General features: G+C 46.4%; 1 protein-coding gene across 1 annotated transcript in view; it reads left to right on the top strand.

Moving 5' to 3' along the window:
* Window positions 1-21175, top strand: part of LOC140693988 (trafficking protein particle complex subunit 9-like) — a 290787-nt gene that overhangs the window by 168611 nt on the left and 101001 nt on the right. Inside the window, exon 7 of the mRNA XM_072957489.1 lies at window positions 604-834. Within this exon, the coding sequence (XP_072813590.1) occupies window positions 604-783 (180 nt within the window). The 3' untranslated portion in view covers window positions 784-834. Of the gene's footprint in view, window positions 1-603 lie in introns of the transcript that reaches the window.

The raw sequence follows: 21175 nt of genomic DNA, 5'->3' as shown, positions 1-21175 counted from the left end.
GGAGGCTCTGAGACTACTGGGCTGTGGGACTTTGTCCAGGATGATAATAATTCCTCCCCGAGTTTCAGATTTCCTTGCCTGTGAGCCGGGGTAGTAGTTGTTTCTGAGATGATTGTAATGATTCAGTAATGGGCGCAGTGTGTGCTGACAGGTAGCTGGGTGCTTTAGGAGCAGAAGTTGCAGTCACTCTGTCAGCCTCTCCCTGTGCGCTCTGTGCTTTGAGAAGTTGTGTGTTTGGTGAAATTCCCGCCCAGACCCTAGGGTCTAGATGAACTGTTGTTCCTTTACTTTCCCTTCCTTTTCCTCTTTCCCTTCTCTGTGTCCCATGTTTAGGTAGCAGATTCCTCTATTTCAGGGAATACGGGCTTTTCTAGTAAAGGGACAGGTGGAATGCGGAGAGGTGGGGCCCAGAGGGGGTCTGGAGTGTCTGCACAGTGCTGCTTCCCTGCGTTTCTGCATCCGTTCCCATCAGTGCACTAAGTCAGCCTTCCTCTTCCTTCCTGTGTCATCGGGTCTCTGTTTTAAGGGAAAACCATTTTTATGGGTCTTTTTTCACTTACGTGTTTCATTCAGATGCTTGTTGCTTTTCTCCCTGTGCTTCAGCGTTCCGAGGAGAAAATTCAGCCGTGCAGCATCCTCTCCGAGCTCTACGAGTTGATCGGCTTCCACTGCAAGTCCACCTTCTTCAAGCGGGTGGCCCCCGTGCGGCACGCGGCCCCCGGCATCCCGGAGCCTGGCGGGAAGGCCTGCTCCCGACTCCTCCTGCAGACGCTTCCTGGCTAGTCTGTCACTGGACTTGCAGGACTTCAGCAAATGTGTTGGAACTAAAACATTGCTTCAGCCCCATTAACCATGCCTGGTTTGGGCCCTGCTGTCCTGCCTCATCAGGGTGAATCTTGATTCATTTAGAACAGGGCTCAGCAGACTTTTCCTTTCAAGGGCTTGGGGGTAAATATTTCAGGGTCTGAAAACCTCCTGATCTCTGGTGCAGCTGCTCAGCTCTACTGTTTAGATGCCAGAACAGCCAGATAGTCCACACACCCATAGAGCTTTATTAACAGCGGTGGCTGGGGCTGGATTGGGTGTATGAACTGCAGTTTGCCCCCACAGCCTCCTCAATATTGACACCTGAACCAGAGTGTACATTTGTGACAATGGGTGAACCTACACTGACATGTCATCATCACCCATAGCCCATAGTTGACACTAGGATTTACACATTGTGTTGTGCACTCTGTGGGTTTGGACAGATGTACAATGACATGTATCCACCATCACAGCATCATACAGAGTCGTGTGTCTTAGTGACCTTAAAATGCTCCGTGCTGCACCTCATTCATTGCTCTTTCCCCTCTAGCCTCTGGCAGCCACTGATCTTTCAGTCTCTGTGTTTTTCCCTTTCCCAGAACACCATACAGTTGGAATCAGACAGTTGCTGAAACTTCCCAGATTGGCTTCTTTCACTTGGTAATATGCATTTAAGGTTCCTCCATGTCTTTCCATTCCTTGATAACTCATTTCATTTTAGCACCAAATAATAGTCCATTTTCTGGCGGGACCACAGTTTATTTATCCATTCACCTACTGAAGAAGAGCTTAGTTGCTTCTGAATCCTGTTGAGTATGAATAAAGCTGCTATTAACATCTGTATGCAGATTTGTGTGTGAACATAAGTTTCCATTTCATCGAGTAAACACCAAGGAGCACAGTTGCCGGATCATATGTTAGAATTACGTCTAGCTCTGTAAAAAATTGCCAGACCATCTTCCAAAGTACCTGGGCCATTTTTCATTCCCACCAACAATGCATTATAATTTCTGGTGCTCCACATCCTCACCAGCATTCGGTGCTGTCAGTGTTCTGCATTTTGGCAGTTCTGACAGGTGTGCAGTGGTATCTCGCTGTTTCAGTCTGCATCCCCTTGATGACAGGTGCTGTGGAGCATCTTTCCAAAGGCTTCTTTGGCATCCAGATTTCTTCTTTGATGAGGTGTGTGTTCAGGCATTTTGCTCATTTTTTAATCAGGTTATTCATCCTTCTTGTTGAGTGTAAAGAAATTTTGGTATATTCTGGATTTCAGCCCTTTATCAGTGTGTCCCTGCCCTTCACCTTCAGTGCCAGAGTTGTCCTTTGGGTCTCAGTGGAGTGTCAGATCTTCAAAGAGATTCCCTGTCTTCCCTCAGCCTAAATACTGTCCTTGTATTTTTCACTTTCATTGACTCATTTTGTTCTTTTTAAATAGCATTTCCCATAATTTGTAAGTATATTAAAGAGAAAAGGGCAATGATTGAACACCGCCTGCCCCACCAGGCTGTGTGCCCTGTGAGAGCAGAGGCCCTGTCCCCACTCACCGTTTCCCATGACAGCACATGTCACATGTCCATGTAAAAGTGTGTAATGTGGGGCCAAACCTGATGAGCAGCTATGACGACATGTGTTGTCTACCATTTATTAAGTAGACTTTGTTTCTGATCTTAATTATTAAATCATATGAATGAAATTTGGTTGTTTGAAAAATAAAACAACAAAGCACACCTCAATGTGATTGGTAATTTCTACTTAGATTTCTGACCCAGGAGGGGATGTTCACCATCATTTTGTGGAGGAGGTTGGGAAGGTAAAGTTAGAGAGTGAGATCAAATAAAGTAAAAATGATAACAGTCAGTTGGCTTTATTTTCACTGAAATAAAAGTTATTTTAAACCCTATCTCAGCTGTTGTTCTGTTGTTTTAAACATTTCTCATAGAATTAAATGGAAGCCCACTAAACCCTGAAAGGGAAACTGTGTGCTCAGGTCCTGAAAAATGTTTATGTCTATTTCTTGAGATACAAATTTTCCTGCTGGTTACAGAAATTCGAGGCGGGAACACAACAGTGCACTGCATGTGTCTGCCGGCTTCACGTGCTGCTCAGTGTCAATTTCATTTTCTTGGGTTGCAGCTTAGGACGGATTTTCATGAGAAATATTGCTCAGCGTTTTCCTGAATGAAGGATTGAATTTTCCACAGGAAATATTATGAAAGAGAGTGACAAGGCACAAGGGTTTCCCATAAAGGAATAGTTGATGTAATAAACTCTCACTATAGTGAATATTTTTACTAAAAGCCAGTTGAAAATTTTATCAATAGGTCAAATGGCACAAATCCGTCTGAAGAAAAAAGATTCAAAATTTATAGAAGAAGCGGTTTGAATCAAGTAGAAATTATGATATCTAAACTATTTGTTGTAAGAAATTATACTCAGTCTTATCATAATTGCCGGTGGTAGGAATTGGATCATTATTTATTTATTAAAAAAATCCACAAGGTGCTATTTGACCCATTCTTGAAGCGGTAGTCCTGTGGTTAGTTAAGTTGGGACATTTAGGAAACTTAGCTAGGTATTACGGACATTGATTTCAGCCACTTTATCTTTACTACAATCTCTTCTTTTGTGTCGGCATATGGTCCATACACATATATGGGGAGGAACAACCTCCAACTCGGCTTTACAGTGCAAACCGCAGGAACTTCAAACCGGCACTACGAAACAGACTGAGAAACCAGAGTAAGTGTTTCCCCTGCAACACGTTCCTTTTGTGCTGGATGAACGAACGTCTCTCCACATGCTCAGTTCTGAGAGATAAGAGTGTGAAAGCCGACCTTCACCTAGCTTGAAGGGAACAAAAAGTTTATTTCCGTTGCAAATTCCACTCAATACATATATATGGGGAGGTACAAGCACCAACTAGGGTTTACAGTGAAAACGGCAGGCACTTCAAACCGGCACTAGGAAACAGACTGAGAAACCAGAGTAAGGGTTTCTCCTGCAACCCGTTCCCTTTGTGCTGGATGAACGAACGTCTCTCCACATGCTCAGTTCTGAGAGATAAGAGTGTGAAAGCCGACCTTCACCTAGCTTGAAGGGAACAAAAAGTTTATTTCCGTTGCAAATTCCACTCCATACATATATATGGGGAGGTACAAGCACCAACTAGGGTTTACAGTGAAAACGGCAGGCACTTCAAACCGGCACTAGGAAACAGACTGAGAAACCAGAGTAAGGGTTTCTCCTGCAACCCGTTCCCTTTGTGCTGGATGAACGAACGTCTCTCCACATGCTCAGTTCTGAGAGATAAGTGTGTGTGAAAGCCGTCCTTCACCTAGCTCGAAGGGAACACAAAGTTTCTTTTCAGTTGCAAACTCCACTCCATACATATATATGGGGAGGTACAAGCTCCAACTCGGTTTTACAGTGAAAACGGCAGGCACTTCAAACCGGCACTAGGAAACAGACTGAGAAACCAGAGTAAGGGTTTCTCCTGCAACCCGTTCCCTTTGTGTTGGATGAACGAACGTCTCTCCACATGCTCAGTTCTGAGAGATAAGTGTGTGTGAAAGCCGTCCTTCACCTAGCTCGAAGGGAACACAAAGTTTCTTTTCAGTTGCAAACTCCACTCCATACATATATATGGGGAGGTACAAGCTCCAACTCGGTTTTACAGTGAAAACGGCAGGCACTTCAAACCGGCACTAGGAAACAGACTGAGAAACCAGAGTAAGGGTTGCTCCTGCAACCCGTTCCCTTTGTGCTGGATGAACGAACGTCTCTCCACATGCTCAGTTCTGAGAGATAAGTGTGTGTGAAAGCCGTCCTTCACCTAGCTTGAAGGGAACACAAAGTTTCTTTTCAGTTGCAAACTCCACTCCATACATATATATGGGGAGGTACAAGCTCCAACTCGGTTTTACAGTGAAAACGGCAGGTACTTCAAACCGGCACTAGGAAACAGACTGAGAAACCAGAGTAAGGGTTTCTCCTGCAACCCGTTCCCTTTGTGCTGGATGAACGAACGTCTCTCCACATGCTCAGTTCTGAGAGATAAGTGTGTGTGAAAGCCGCATTCACCTAGCTTGAAGGGAACACAAAGTTTCTTTTCAGTTGCAAACTCCACTCCATACATATATATGGGGAGGTACAAGCTCCAACTCGGTTTTACAGTGACAACGGCAGGCACTTCAAACCGGCACTAGGAAGCAGACTGAGAAACCAGAGTAAGGGTTTCTCCTGCAACCCGTTCCCTTTGTGCTGGATGAACGAACGTCTCTCCACATGCTGAATTCTGAGAGATAAGTGTGTGTGAAAGCCGTCCTTCAACTAGCTTGAAGGGAAAACAAAGTTTCTTTTCAGTTGCAAACTCCACTCCATACATATATATGGGGAGGTACAAGTTCCAACTCTGTTTTACAGTGAAAACGGCAGGCACTTCAAACCGGCACTAGGAAACAGACTGAGAAACCAGAGTAAGGGTTTCCCCTGCAACCCGTTCCCTTTGTGCTGGATGAACGAACGTCTCTCCACATGCTCAGTTCTGAGAGATAAGTGTGTGTGAAAGCCGTCCTTCACCTAGCTTGAAGGGAACACAAAGTTTCTTTTCAGTTGCAAACTCCACTCCATACATATATATGGGGAGGTACAAGCTCCAACTCGGTTTTACAGTGAAAACGGCAGGCACTTCAAACCAGCACTAGGAAACAGACTGAGAAACCAGAGTAAGGGTTTCTCCTGCAACCCGTTCCCTTTGTGCTGGATGAACGAACGTCTCTCCACATGCTCAGTTCTGAGAGATAAGTGTGTGTGAAAGCCGTCCTTCACCTAGCTCGAAGGGAACACAAAGTTTCTTTTCAGTTGCAAACTCCACTCCATACATATATATGGGGAGGTACAAGCTCCAACTCGGTTTTACAGTGAAAACGGCAGGCACTTCAAACCGGCACTAGGAAACAGACTGAGAAACCAGAGTAAGGGTTTCTCCTGCAACCCGTTCCATTTGTGCTGGATGAACGAACGTCTCTCCACATGCTCAGTTCTGAGAGATAAGTGTGTGTGAAAGCCGTCCTTCACCTAGCTTGAAGGGAACACAAAGTTTCTTTTCAGTTGCAAACTCCACTCCATACATATATATGGGGAGGTACAAGCTCCAACTCGGTTTTACAGTGAAAACGGCAGGCACTTCAAACCGGCACTAGGAAACAGACTGAGAAACCAGGGTAAGGGTTTCTCCTGCAACCCGTTCCCTTTGTGCTGGATGGACGAACGTCTCTCCACATGCTCAGTTCTGAGAGATAAGTGTGTGTGAAAGCCGTCCTTCACCTAGCTTGAAGGGAACACAAAGTTTCTTTTCAGTTGCAAACTCCACTCCATACAAATATATGGGGAGGTACAAGCTCCAACTCGGTTTTACAGTGAAAACGGCAGGCACTTCAAACCGGCACTAGGAAACAGACTGAGAAACCAGAGTAAGGGTTTCTCCTGCAACCCGTTCCCTTTGTGCTGGATGAACGAACGTCTCTCTACATGCTCAGTTCTGAGAGATAAGTGTGTGTGTAAGCCGTTCTTCACCTAGCTTGAAGGGAACACAAAGTTTCTTTTCAGTTGCAAACTCCACTCCATACATATATATGGGGAGGTACAAGCTCCAACTCGGTTTTACAGTGAAAACGGCAGGCACTTCAAACCGGCACTAGGAAACAGACAGAGAAACCAGAGTAAGGGTTTCTCCTGCAACCCGTTCCATTTGTGCTGGATGAACGAACGTCTCTCCACATGCTCAGTTCTGAGAGATAAGTGTGTGTGAAAGCCGCCCTTCACCTAGCTTGAAGGGAACACAAAGTTTCTTTTCAGTTGCAAACTCCACTCCATACATATATATGGGGAGGTACAAGCTCCAACTCGGTTTTACAGTGAAAACGGCAGGTACTTCAAACCGGCACTAGGAAACAGACTGAGAAACCAGAGTAAGGGTTTGTCCTGCAAACCGTTCCCTTTGTGCTGGATGAACGAACGTCTCTCCACATGCTCAGTTCTGAGAGATACGTGTGTGTGAAAGCCGTCCTTCACCTAGCTTGAAGGGAACACAAAGTTTCTTTTCATTTGCAAACTCCACTCCATACATATATATGGGGAGGTACAAGCTCCAACTCGGTTTTACAGTGAAAACGGCAGGCACTTCAAACCGGCACTAGGAAACAGACTGAGAAACCCGAGTAAGGGTTTCTCCTGCAAACCGTTCCCTTTGTGCTGGATGAACGAACGTCTCTCCACATGCTCAGTTCTGAGAGATAAGTGTGTGTGAAAGCCGTCCTTCAGCTAGCTCGAAGGGAACACAAAGTTTCTTTTCAGTTGCAAACTCCACTCCATACATATATATGGGGAGGTACAAGCTCCAACTCGGTTTTACAGTGAAAACGGCAGGCACTTCAAACCGGCACTAGGAAACAGACTGAGAAACCAGAGTAAGGGTTTCCCCTGCAACCCGTTCCCTTTGTGCTGGATGAACGAACGTCTCTCCACATGCTCAGATCTGAGAGATAAGTGTGTGTGAAAGCCGTCCTTCACCTAGCTCGAAGGGAACACAAAGTTTCTTTTCATTTGCAAACTCCACTCCATACATATATATGGGGTGGTACAAGCTCCAACTCGGTTTTACAGTGAAAACGGCAGGCACTTCAAACCGGCACTAGGAAACAGACTGAGAAACCAGAGTAAGGGTTTCTCCTGCAACCCGTTCCCTTTGTGCTGGATGAACGAACGTCTCTCCACATGCTCAGGTCTGAGAGAAAAGTGTGTGTGAAAGCCGTCCTTCACATAGCTCGAAAGGAACACAAAGTTTCTTTTCAGTTGCAAACTCCACTCCATACATATATATGGGGAGGTACAAGCTCCAACTCGGTTTTACAGTGAAAACTGCAGGCACTTCAAACCGGCACTAGGAAACAGACTGAGAAACCAGAGTAAGGGTTTCTCCTGCAACCCGTTCCCTTTGTGCTGGGTGAACGAACGTCTCTCCACATGCTCAGTTCTGAGAGATAAGTGTGTGTGAAAGCCGTCCTTCACCTAGCTTGAAGGGAACACAAAGTTTCTTTTCAGTTGCAAATTCCACTCCATACATATATATGGGGAGGTACAAGCTCCAACTCGGTTTTACAGTGAAAACGGCAGGCACTTCAAACCGGCACTAGGAAACAGACTGAGAAACCAGAGTAAGGGTTTCTCCTGCAACCCGTTCCCTTTGTGCTGGATGAACGAACGTCTCTCCACATGCTCAGTTCTGAGAGATAAGTGTGTGTGAAAGCCGTCCTTCACCTAGTTCGAAGGGAACACAAAGTTTCTTTCCAGTTGCAAACACCACTCCATACATATATATGGGGAGGTACAAGCTCCAACTCGGTTTTACAGTGAAAACGGCAGGCACTTCAAACCGGCACTAGGAAACAGACTGAGAAACCAGAGTAAGGGTTTCTCCTGCAACCCGTTCCCTATGTGCTGGATGAAAGAACGTCTCTCCACATGCTCAGTTCTGAGAGATAAGTGTGTGTGAAAGCCGTCCTTCACCTAGCTCGAAGGGAACACAAAGTTTCTTTTCAGTTGCAAACTCCACTCCATACATATATATGGGGAGGTACAAGCTCCAACTCGGTTTTACAGTGAAAACGGCAGGCACTTCAAACCGGCACTAGGAAACAGACTGAGAAACCAGAGTAAGGGTTTCTCCTGCAACCCGTTCCCTTTGTGCTGGATGAACGAACGTCTCTCCACATGCTCAGTTCTGAGAGATAAGTGTGTGTGAAAGCCGTCCTTCACCTAGCTTGAAGGGAACACAAAGTTTCTTTTCAGTTGCAAACTCCACTCCATACATATATATGGGGAGGTACAAGCTCCAACTCGGTTTTACAGAGAAAACGGCAGGCACTTCAAACCGGCACTAGGAAACAGACTGAGAAACCAGGGTAATGGTTTCTCCTGCAACCCGTTCCCTTTGTGCTGGATGAACGAACGTCTCTCCACATGCTCAGTTCTGAGAGATACGTGTGTGTGAAAGCCGTCCTTCACCTAGCTTGAAGGGAACACAAAGTTTCTTTTCAGTTGCAAACTCCACTCCATACATATATATGGGGAGGTACAAGCTCCAACTCGGTTTTACAGTGAAAACGGCAGGCACTTCAAACCGGCACTAGGAAACAGACTGAGAAACCAGAGTAAGGGTTTCTCCTGCAACCCGTTCCCTTTGTGCTGGATGAACGAACGTCTCTCTACATGCTCAGTTCTGAGAGATAAGTGTGTGTGTAAGCCGTTCTTCACCTAGCTTGAAGGGAACACAAAGTTTCTTTTCAGTTGCAAACTCCACTCCATACATATATATGGGGAGGTACTAGTTCCAACTCGGTTTCACAGTGAAAACGGCAGGCACTTCAAACCGGCACTAGGAAACAGACAGAGAAACCAGAGTAAGGGTTTCTCCTGCAACCCGTTCCATTTGTGCTGGATGAACGAACGTCTCTCCACATGCTCAGTTCTGAGAGATAAGTGTGTGTGAAAGCCGCCCTTCACCTAGCTTGAAGGGAACACAAAGTTTCTTTTCAGTTGCAAACCCCAATCCATACATATATATGGGGAGGTACAAGCTCCAACTCGGTTTTACAGTGAAAACGGCAGGCACTTCAAACCGGCACTAGGAAACAGACTGAGAAACCAGAGTAAGGGTTTCTCCTGCAAACCGTTCCCTTTGTGCTGGATGAACGAACGTCTCTCCACATGCTCAGTTCTGAGAGATACGTGTGTGTGAAAGCCGTCCTTCACCTAGCTTGAAGGGAACACAAAGTTTCTTTTCAGTTGCAAACTCCACTCCATACATATATATGGGGAGGTACAAGCTCAAACTCGGTTTTATAGTGAAAATGGCAGGCACTTCAAACCGGCACTAGGAAACAGACTGAGAAACCAGAGTAAGGGTTTCTCCTGCAACCCGTTCCCTATGTGCTGGATGAACGAACGTCTCTCCACATGCTCAGTTCTGAGAGATAAGTGTGTGTGAAAGCCGTCCTTCACCTAGCTCGAAAGGAACACAAAGTTTCTTTTCAGTTGCAAACTCCACTCCATACATATATATGGGGAGGTACAAGCTCCAACTCGGTTTTACAGTGAAAACGGCAGGCACTTCAAACCGGCACTAGGAAACAGACTGAGAAACCAGAGTAAGGGTTTCTCCTGCAACCCGTTCCCTTTGTGCTGGATGAACGAACGTCTCTCCACATGCTCAGTTCTGAGAGATAAGTGTGTGTGAAAGCCGTCCTTCACCTAGCTTGAAGGGAACACAAAGTTTCTTTTCAGTTGCAAACTCCACTCCATACATATATATGGGGAGGTACAAGCTCCAACTCGGTTTTACAGTGAAAACGGCAGGCACTTCAAACCGGCACTAGGAAACAGACTGAGAAACCAGAGTAAGGGTTTCCCCTGCAACCCGTTCCATTTGTGCTGGATGAACGAACGTCTCTCCACATGCTCAGTTCTGAGAGATACGTGTGTGTGAAAGCCGTCCTTCACCTAGCTTGAAGGGAACACAAAGTTTCTTTTCAGTTGCAAACTCCACTCCATACATATATATGGGGAGGTACAAGCTCCAACTCGGTTTTACAGTGAAAACGGCAGGCACTTCAAACCGGCACTAGGAAACAGACTGAGAAACCAGAGTAAGGGTTTCTCCTGCAACCCGTTCCCTTTGTGCTGGATGAACGAACGTCTCTCCACATGCTCAGTTCTGAGAGATAAGTGTGTGTGAAAGCCGTCCTTCACCTAGCTCGAAGGGAACACAAAGTTTCTTTTCAGTTGCAAACTCCACTCCATACATATATATGGGGAGGTACAAGCTCCAACTCGGTTTTACAGTGAAAACGGCAGGCACTTCAAACCGGCACTAGGAAACAGACTGAGAAACCAGAGTAAGGGTTTCCCCTGCAACCCGTTCCCTTTGTGCTGGACGAACGAACGTCTCTCCACATGCTCAGTTCTGAGAGATAAGTGTGTGTGAAAGCCGTCCTTCACCTAGCTCGAAGGGAACACAAAGTTTCTTTTCATTTGCAAACTCCACCCCATACATATATATGGGGTGGTACAAGCTCCAACTCGGTTTTACAGTGAAAACGGCAGGCACTTCAAACCGGCACTAGGAAACAGACAGAGAAACCAGAGTAAGGGTTTCTCCTGCAACCCGTTCCATTTGTGCTGGATGAATGAACGTCTCTCCACATGCTCAGTTCTGAGAGATAAGTGTGTGTGAAAGCCGCCCTTCACCTAGCTTGAAGGGAACACAAAGTTTCTTTTCAGTTGCAAACCCCAATCCATACATATATATGGGGAGGTACAAGCTCCAACTCGGTTTTACAGTGAAAACGGCAGGCACTTCAAACCGGCACTAGGAAACAGACTGAGAAACCAGAGTAAGGGTTTCCCCTGCAACCCGTTCCCTTTGTGCTGGATGAACGAACGTCTCTCCACATGCTCAGTTCTGAGAGATAAGTGTGTGTGAAAGCCGTCCTTCACCTAGCTCGAAGGGAACACAAAGTTTCTTTTCAGTTGCAAACTCCACTCCATACATATATATGGGGTGGTACAAGCTCCAAATCGGTTTTACAGTGAAAACGGCAGGCACTTCAAACCGGCACTAGGAAACAGACTGAGAAACCAGAGTAAGGGTTTCTCCTGCAACCCGTTCCCTTTGTGCTGGATGAACGAACGTCTCTCCACATGCTCAGGTCTGAGAGAAAAGTGTGTGTGAAAGCCGTCCTTCACATAGCTCGAAAGGAACACAAAGTTTCTTTTCAGTTGCAAACTCCACTCCATACATATATATGGGGAGGTACAAGCTCCAACTCGGTTTTACAGTGAAAACGGCAGGCACTTCAAACCGGCACTAGGAAACAGACTGAGAAACCAGAGTAAGGGTTTCTCCTGCAACCCGTTCCCTTTGTGCTGGGTGAACGAACGTCTCTCCACATGCTCAGTTCTGAGAGATAAGTGTGTGTGAAAGCCGTCCTTCACCTAGCTTGAAGGGAACACAAAGTTTCTTTTCAGTTGCAAATTCCACTCCATACATATATATGGGGAGGTACAAGCTCCAACTCGGTTTTACAGTGAAAACGGCAGGCACTTCAAACCGGCACTAGGAAACAGACTGAGAAACCAGAGTAAGGGTTTCTCCTGCAACCCGTTCCCTTTGTGCTGGATGAACGAACGTCTCTCCACATGCTCAGTTCTGAGAGATAAGTGTGTGTGAAAGCCGCATTCACCTAGCTTGAAGGGAACACAAAGTTTCTTTTCAGTTGCAAACTCCACTCCATACATATATATGGGGAGGTACAAGCTCCAACTCGGTTTTACAGTGACAACGGCAGGCACTTCAAACCGGCACTAGGAAGCAGACTGAGAAACCAGAGTAAGGGTTTCTCCTGCAACCCGTTCCCTTTGTGCTGGATGAACGAACGTCTCTCCACATGCTGAATTCTGAGAGATAAGTGTGTGTGAAAGCCGTCCTTCAACAAGCTTGAAGGGAAAACAAAGTTTCTTTTCAGTTGCAAACTCCACTCCATACATATATATGGGGAGGTACAAGTTCCAACTCTGTTTTACAGTGAAAACGGCAGGCACTTAAAACCGGCACTAGGAAACAGACTGAGAAACCAGAGTAAGGGTTTCCCCTGCAACCCGTTCCCTTTGTGCTGGATGAACGAACGTCTCTCCACATGCTCAGTTCTGAGAGATAAGTGTGTGTGAAAGCCGTCCTTCACCTAGCTTGAAGGGAACACAAAGTTTCTTTTCAGTTGCAAACTCCACTCCATACATATATATGGGGAGGTACAAGCTCCAACTCGGTTTTACAGTGAAAACGGCAGGCACTTCAAACCGGCACTAGGAAACAGACTGAGAAACCAGAGTAAGGGTTTCTCCTGCAACCCGTTCCATTTGTGCTGGATGAACGAACGTCTCTCCACATGCTCAGTTCTGAGAGATAAGTGTGTGTGAAAGCCGTCCTTCACCTAGCTTGAAGGGAACACAAAGTTTCTTTTCAGTTGCAAACTCCACTCCATACATATATATGGGGAGGTACAAGCTCCAACTCGGTTTTACAGTGAAAACGGCAGGCACTTCAAACCGGCACTAGGAAACAGACTGAGAAACCAGGGTAAGGGTTTCTCCTGCAACCCGTTCCCTTTGTGCTGGATGGACGAACGTCTCTCCACATGCTCAGTTCTGAGAGATAAGTGTGTGTGAAAGCCGTCCTTCACCTAGCTTGAAGGGAACACAAAGTTTCTTTTCAGTTGCAAACTCCACTCCATACAAATATATGGGGAGGTACAAGCTCCAACTCGGTTTTACAGTGAAAACGGCAGGCACTTCAAACCGGCACTAGGAAACAGACTGAGAAACCAGAGTAAGGGTTTCTCCTGCAACCCGTTCCCTTTGTGCTGGATGAACGAACGTCTCTCTACATGCTCAGTTCTGAGAGATAAGTGTGTGTGTAAGCCGTTCTTCACCTAGCTTGAAGGGAACACAAAGTTTCTTTTCAGTTGCAAACTCCACTCCATACATATATATGGGGAGGTACAAGCTCCAACTCGGTTTTACAGTGAAAACGGCAGGCACTTCAAACCGGCACTAGGAAACAGACAGAGAAACCAGAGTAAGGGTTTCTCCTGCAACCCGTTCCATTTGTGCTGGATGAACGAACGTCTCTCCACATGCTCAGTTCTGAGAGATAAGTGTGTGTGAAAGCCGCCCTTCACCTAGCTTGAAGGGAACACAAAGTTTCTTTTCAGTTGCAAACTCCACTCCATACATATATATGGGGAGGTACAAGCTCCAACTCGGTTTTACAGTGAAAACGGCAGGTACTTCAAACCGGCACTAGGAAACAGACTGAGAAACCAGAGTAAGGGTTTGTCCTGCAAACCGTTCCCTTTGTGCTGGATGAACGAACGTCTCTCCACATGCTCAGTTCTGAGAGATACGTGTGTGTGAAAGCCGTCCTTCACCTAGCTTGAAGGGAACACAAAGTTTCTTTTCATTTGCAAACTCCACTCCATACATATATATGGGGAGGTACAAGCTCCAACTCGGTTTTACAGTGAAAACGGCAGGCACTTCAAACCGGCACTAGGAAACAGACTGAGAAACCCGAGTAAGGGTTTCTCCTGCAAACCGTTCCCTTTGTGCTGGATGAACGAACGTCTCTCCACATGCTCAGTTCTGAGAGATAAGTGTGTGTGAAAGCCGTCCTTCACCTAGCTCGAAGGGAACACAAAGTTTCTTTTCAGTTGCAAACTCCACTCCATACATATATATGGGGAGGTACAAGCTCCAACTCGGTTTTACAGTGAAAACGGCAGGCACTTCAAACCGGCACTAGGAAACAGACTGAGAAACCAGAGTAAGGGTTTCCCCTGCAACCCGTTCCCTTTGTGCTGGATGAACGAACGTCTCTCCACATGCTCAGATCTGAGAGATAAGTGTGTGTGAAAGCCGTCCTTCACCTAGCTCGAAGGGAACACAAAGTTTCTTTTCATTTGCAAACTCCACTCCATACATATATATGGGGTGGTACAAGCTCCAACTCGGTTTTACAGTGAAAACGGCAGGCACTTCAAACCGGCACTAGGAAACAGACTGAGAAACCCGAGTAAGGGTTTCTCCTGCAACCCGTTCCCTTTGTGCTGGATGAACGAACGTCTCTCCACATGCTCAGGTCTGAGAGAAAAGTGTGTGTGAAAGCCGTCCTTCACATAGCTCGAAAGGAACACAAAGTTACTTTTCAGTTGCAAACTCCACTCCATACATATATATGGGGAGGTACAAGCTCCAACTCGGTTTTACAGTGAAAACTGCAGGCACTTCAAACCGGCACTAGGAAACAGACTGAGAAACCAGAGTAAGGGTTTCTCCTGCAACCCGTTCCCTTTGTGCTGGGTGAACGAACGTCTCTCCACATGCTCAGTTCTGAGAGATAAGTGTGTGTGAAAGCCGTCCTTCACCTAGCTTGAAGGGAACACAAAGTTTCTTTTCAGTTGCAAATTCCACTCCATACATATATATGGGGAGGTACAAGCTCCAACTCGGTTTTACAGTGAAAACGGCAGGCACTTCAAACCGGCACTAGGAAACAGACTGAGAAACCAGAGTAAGGGTTTCTCCTGCAACCCGTTCCCTTTGTGCTGGATGAACGAACGTCTCTCCACATGCTCAGTTCTGAGAGATAAGTGTGTGTGAAAGCCGTCCTTCACCTAGTTCGAAGGGAACACAAAGTTTCTTTCCAGTTGCAAACACCACTCCATACATATATATGGGGAGGTACAAGCTCCAACTCGGTTTTACAGTGAAAACGGCAGGCACTTCAAACCGGCACTAGGAAACAGACTGAGAAACCAGAGTAAGGGTTTCTCCTGCAACCCGTTCCCTATGTGCTGGATGAAAGAACGTCTCTCCACATGCTCAGTTCTGAGAGATAAGTGTGTGTGAAAGCCGTCCTTCACCTAGCTCGAAGGGAACACAAAGTTTCTTTTCAGTTGCAAACTCCACTCCATACATATATATGGGGAGGTACAAGCTCCAACTCGGTTTTACAGTGAAAACGGCAGGCACTTCAAACCGGCACTAGGAAACAGACTGAGAAACCAGAGTAAGGGTTTCTCCTGCAACCCGTTCCCTTTGTGCTGGATGAACGAACGTCTCTCCACATGCTCAGTTCTGAGAGATAAGTGTGTGTGAAAGCCGTCCTTCACCTAGCTTGAAGGGAACACAAAGTTTCTTTTCAGTTGCAAACTCCACTCCATACATATATATGGGGAGGTACAAGCTCCAACTCGGTTTTACAGAGAAAACGGCAGGCACTTCAAACCGGCACTAGGAAACAGACTGAGAAACCAGGGTAAGGGTTTCTCCTGCAACCCGTTCCCTTTGTGCTGGATGAACGAACGTCTCTCCACATGCTCAGTTCTGAGAGATACGTGTGTGTGAAAGCCGTCCTTCACCTAGCTTGAAGGGAACACAAAGTTTCTTTTCAGTTGCAAACTCCACTCCATACATATATATGGGGAGGTACAAGCTCCAACTCGGTTTTACAGTGAAAACGGCAGGCACTTCAAACCGGCACTAGGAAACAGACTGAGAAACCAGAGTAAGGGTTTCTCCTGCAACCCGTTCCCTTTGTGCTGGATGAACGAACGTCTCTCTACATGCTCAGTTCTGAGAGATAAGTGTGTGTGTAAGCCGTTCTTCACCTAGCTTGAAGGGAACACAAAGTTTCTTTTCAGTTGCAAACTCCACTCCATACATATATATGGGGAGGTACTAGTTCCAACTCGGTTTCACAGTGAAAACGGCAGGCACTTCAAACCGGCACTAGGAAACAGACAGAGAAACCAGAGTAAGGGTTTCTCCTGCAACCCGTTCCATTTGTGCTGGATGAACGAACGTCTCTCCACATGCTCAGTTCTGAGAGATAAGTGTGTGTGAAAGCCGCCCTTCACCTAGCTTGAAGGGAACACAAAGTTTCTTTTCAGTTGCAAACCCCAATCCATACATATATATGGGGAGGTACAAGCTCCAACTCGGTTTTACAGTGAAAACGGCAGGCACTTCAAACCGGCACTAGGAAACAGACTGAGAAACCAGAGTAAGGGTTTCTCCTGCAAACCGTTCCCTTTGTGCTGGATGAACGAACGTCTCTCCACATGCTCAGTTCTGAGAGATACGTGTGTGTGAAAGCCGTCCTTCACCTAGCTTGAAGGGAACACAAAGTTTCTTTTCAGTTGCAAACTCCACTCCATACATATATATGGGGAGGTACAAGCTCAAACTCGGTTTTATAGTGAAAACGGCAGGCACTTCAAACCGGCACTAGGAAACAGACTGAGAAACCAGAGTAAGGGTTTCTCCTGCAACCCGTTCCCTATGTGCTGGATGAACGAACGTCTCTCCACATGCTTAGTTCTGAGAGATAAGTGTGTGTGAAAGCCGTCCTTCACCTAGCTCGAAAGGAACACAAAGTTTCTTTTCAGTTGCAAACTCCACTCCATACATATATATGGGGAGGTACAAGCTCCAACTCGGTTTTACAGTGAAAACGGCAGGCACTTCAAACCGGCACTAGGAAACAGACTGAGAAACCAGAGTAAGGGTTTCTCCTGCAACCCGTTCCCTTTGTGCTGGATGAACGAACGTCTCTCCACATGCTCAGTTCTGAGAGATAAGTGTGTGTGAAAGCCGTCCTTCACCTAGCTTGAAGGGAACACAAAGTTTCTTTTCAGTTGCAAACTCCACTCCATACATATATATGGGGAGGTACAAGCTCCAACTCGGTTTTACAGTGAAAACGGCAGGCACTTCAAACCGGCACTAGGAAACAGACTGAGAAACCAGAGTAAGGGTTTCCCCTGCAACCCGTTCCATTTGTGCTGGATGAACGAACGTCTCTCCACATGCTCAGTTCTGAGAGATACGTGTGTGTGAAAGCCGTCCTTCACCTAGCTTGAAGGGAACACAAAGTTTCTTTTCAGTTGCAAACTCCACTCCATACATATATATGGGGAGGTACAAGCTCCAACTCGGTTTTACAGTGAAAACGGCAGGCACTTCAAACCGGCACTAGGAAACAGACTGAGAAACCAGAGTAAGGGTTTCTCCTGCAACCCGTTCCCTTTGTGCTGGATGAACGAACGTCTCTCCACATGCTCAGTTCTGAGAGATAAGTGTGTGTGAAAGCCGTCCTTCACCTAGCTCGAAGGGAACACAAAGTTTCTTTTCAGTTGCAAACTCCACTCCATACATATATATGGGGAGGTACAAGCTCCAACTCGGTTTTACAGTGAAAACGGCAGGCACTTCAAACCGGCACTAGGAAACAGACTGAGAAACCAGAGTAAGGGTTTCCCCTGCAACCCGTTCCCTTTGTGCTGGACGAACGAACGTCTCTCCACATGCTCAGTTCTGAGAGATAAGTGTGTGTGAAAGCCGTCCTTCACCTAGCTCGAAGGGAACACAAAGTTTCTTTTCATTTGCAAACTCCACCCCATACATATATATGGGGTGGTACAAGCTCCAACTCGGTTTTACAGTGAAAACGGCAGGCACTTCAAACCGGCACTAGGAAACAGACAGAGAAACCAGAGTAAGGGTTTCCCCTGCAACCCGTTCCATTTGTGCTGGATGAACGAACGTCTCTCCACATGCTCAGTTCTGAGAGATAAGTGTGTGTGAAAGCCGTCCTTCACCTACCTCGAAGGGAACACAAAGTTTCTTTTCAGTTGCAAACTCCACTCCATACATATATATGGGGTGGTACAAGCTCCAAATCGGTTTTACAGTGAAAACGGCAGGCACTTCAAACCGGCACTAGGAAACAGACTGAGAAACCAGAGTAAGGGTTTCTCCTGCAACCCGTTCCCTTTGTGCTGGATGAACGAACGTCTCTCCACATGCTCAGGTCTGAGAGAAAAGTGTGTGTGAAAGCCGTCCTTCACATAGCTCGAAAGGAACACAAAGTTTCTTTTCAGTTGCAAACTCCACTCCATACATATATATGGGGAGGTACAAGCTCCAACTCGGTTTTACAGTGAAAACGGCAGGCACTTCAAACCGGCACTAGGAAACAGACTGAGAAACCAGAGTAAGGGTTTCTCCTGCAACCCGTTCCCTTTGTGCTGGGTGAACGAACGTCTCTCCACATGCTCAGTTCTGAGAGATAAGTGTGTGTGAAAGCCGTCCTTCACCTAGCTTGAAGGGAACACAAAGTTTCTTTTCAGTTGCAAATTCCACTCCATACATATATATGGGGAGGTACAAGCTCCAACTCGGTTTTACAGTGAAAACGGCAGGCACTTCAAACCGGCACTAGGAAACAGACTGAGAAACCAGAGTAAGGGTTTCTCCTGCAACCCGTTCCCTTTGTGCTGGATGAACGAACGTCTCTCCACATGCTCAGTTCTGAGAGATAAGTGTGTGTGAAAGGCGTCCTTCACCTAGTTCGAAGGGAACACAAAGTTTCTTTCCAGTTGCAAACACCACTCCATACATATATATGGGGAGGTACAAGCTCCAACTCGGTTTTACAGTGAAAACGGCAGGCACTTCAAACCGGCACTAGGAAACAGACTGAGAAACCAGAGTAAGGGTTTCTCCTGCAACCCGTTCCATTTGTGCTGGATGAACGAACGTCTCTCCACATGCTCAGTTCTGAGAGATAAGTGTGTGTGAAAGCCGTCCTTCACCTAGCTCGAAAGGAAGAAAAAGTTTCTTTTCAGTTGCAAACTCCACTCCATACATATATATGGGGAGGTACAAGCTCCAACTCGGTTTTACAGTGAAAACGGCAGGCACTTCAAACCGGCACTAGGAAACAGACTGAGAAACCAGAGTAAGGGTTTCTCCTGCAACCCGTTCCCTTTGTGCTGGATGAACGAACGTCTCTCCACATGCTCAGTTCTGAGAGATAAGTGTGTGTGAAAGCCGTCCTTCACCTAGCTTGAAGGGAACACAAAGTTTCTTTTCAGTTGCAAACTCCACTCCATACATATATATGGGGAGGTACAAGCTCCAACTCGGTTTTACAGAGAAAACGGCAGGCACTTCAAACCGGCACTAGGAAACAGACTGAGAAACCAGGGTAAGGGTTTCTCCTGCAACCCGTTCCCTTTGTGCTGGATGAACGAACGTCTCTCCACATGCTCAGTTCTGAGAGATAAGTGTGTGTGAAAGCCGTCCTTCACCTAGCTTGAAGGGAACACAAAGTTTCTTTTCAGTTGCAAACTCCACTCCATACATATATATGGGGAGGTACAAGCTCCAACTCGGTTTTACAGTGAAAACGGCAGGCACTTCAAACCGGCACTAGGAAACAGACTGAGAAACCAGAGTAAGGGTTTCTCCTGCAACCCGTTCCCTTTGTGCTGGATGAACGAACGTCTCTCTACATGCTCAGTTCTGAGAGATAAGTGTGTGTGTAAGCCGATCTTCACCTAGCTTGAAGGGAACACAAAGGTTCTTTTCAGTTGCAAACCCCAATCCATACATATATATGGGGAGGTACAAGCTCCAACTCGGTTTTACAGTGAAAACGGCAGGCACTTCAAACCGGCACTAGGAAACAGACTGAGAAACCAGAGTAAGGGTTTCCCCTGCAACCCGTTCCCTTTGTGCTGGATGAACGAACGTCTCTCCACATGCTCAGTTCTGAGAGATATGTGTGTGTGAAAGCCGTCCTTCACCTAGCTCGAAGGGAACACAAAGTTTCTTTTCATTTGCAAACTCCACTCCATACATATATATGGGGTGGTACAAGCTCCAACTCGGTTTTACAGTGAAAACGGCAGGCACTTCAAACCGGCACTAGGAAACAGACTGAGAAACCAGAGTAAGGGTTTCTCCTGCAACCCGTTCCCTTTGTGCTGGATGAACGAACGTCTCTCCACATGCTCAGTTCTGAGAGATAAGTGTGTGTGAAAGCCGCCCTTCACCTAGCTTGAATGGAACACAAAGTTTCTTTTCAGTTGCAAAACCCAATCCATACATATATATGGGGAGGTACAAGCTCCAACTCGGTTTTACAGTGAAAACGGCAGGCACTTCAAACCGGCACTAGGAAACAGACTGAGAAACCAGAGTAAGTGTTTCTCCTGCAACCCGTTCCCTTTGTGCTGGATGAACGAACGTCTCTCCACATGCTCAGTTCTGAGAGATACGTGTGTGTGAAAGCCGTCCTTCACCTAGCTTGAAGGGAACACAAAGTTTCTTTTCAGTTGCAAACTCCACTCCATACATATATATGGGGAGGTACAAGCTCAAACTCGGTTTTACAGTGAAAACGGCAGGCACTTCAAACCGGCACTAGGAAACAGACTGAGAAACCAGAGTAAGGGTTTCTCCTGCAACCCGTTCCCTATGTGCTGGATGAACGAACGTCTCTCCACATGCTCAGTTCTGAGAGATAAGTGTGTGTGAAAGCCGTCCTTCACCTAGCTCGAAAGGAACACAAAGTTTCTTTTCAGTTGCAAACTCCACTCCATACATATATATGGGGAGGTACAAGCTCCAACTCGGTTTTACAGTGAAAACGGCAGGCACTTCAAACCGGCACTAGGAAACAGACTGAGAAACCAGAGTAAGGGTTTCTCCTGCAACCCGTTCCCTTTGTGCTGGATGAACGAACGTCTCTCCACATGCTCAGTTCTGAGAGATAAGTGTGTGTGAAAGCCGTCCTTCACCTAGCTTGAAGGGAACACAAAGTTTCTTTTCAGTTGCAAACTCCACTCCATACATATATATGGGGAGGTACAAGCTCCAACTCGGTTTTACAGTGAAAACGGCA

Source organism: Vicugna pacos, unplaced genomic scaffold, assembly GCF_048564905.1.
Source record: "Vicugna pacos unplaced genomic scaffold, VicPac4 scaffold_20, whole genome shotgun sequence".
NCBI lineage: Eukaryota > Metazoa > Chordata > Mammalia > Artiodactyla > Camelidae > Vicugna > Vicugna pacos.
The sequence above is the reverse complement of the archived record's forward strand: the minus strand, read 5'-3'. Positions and strand labels throughout refer to the sequence as shown.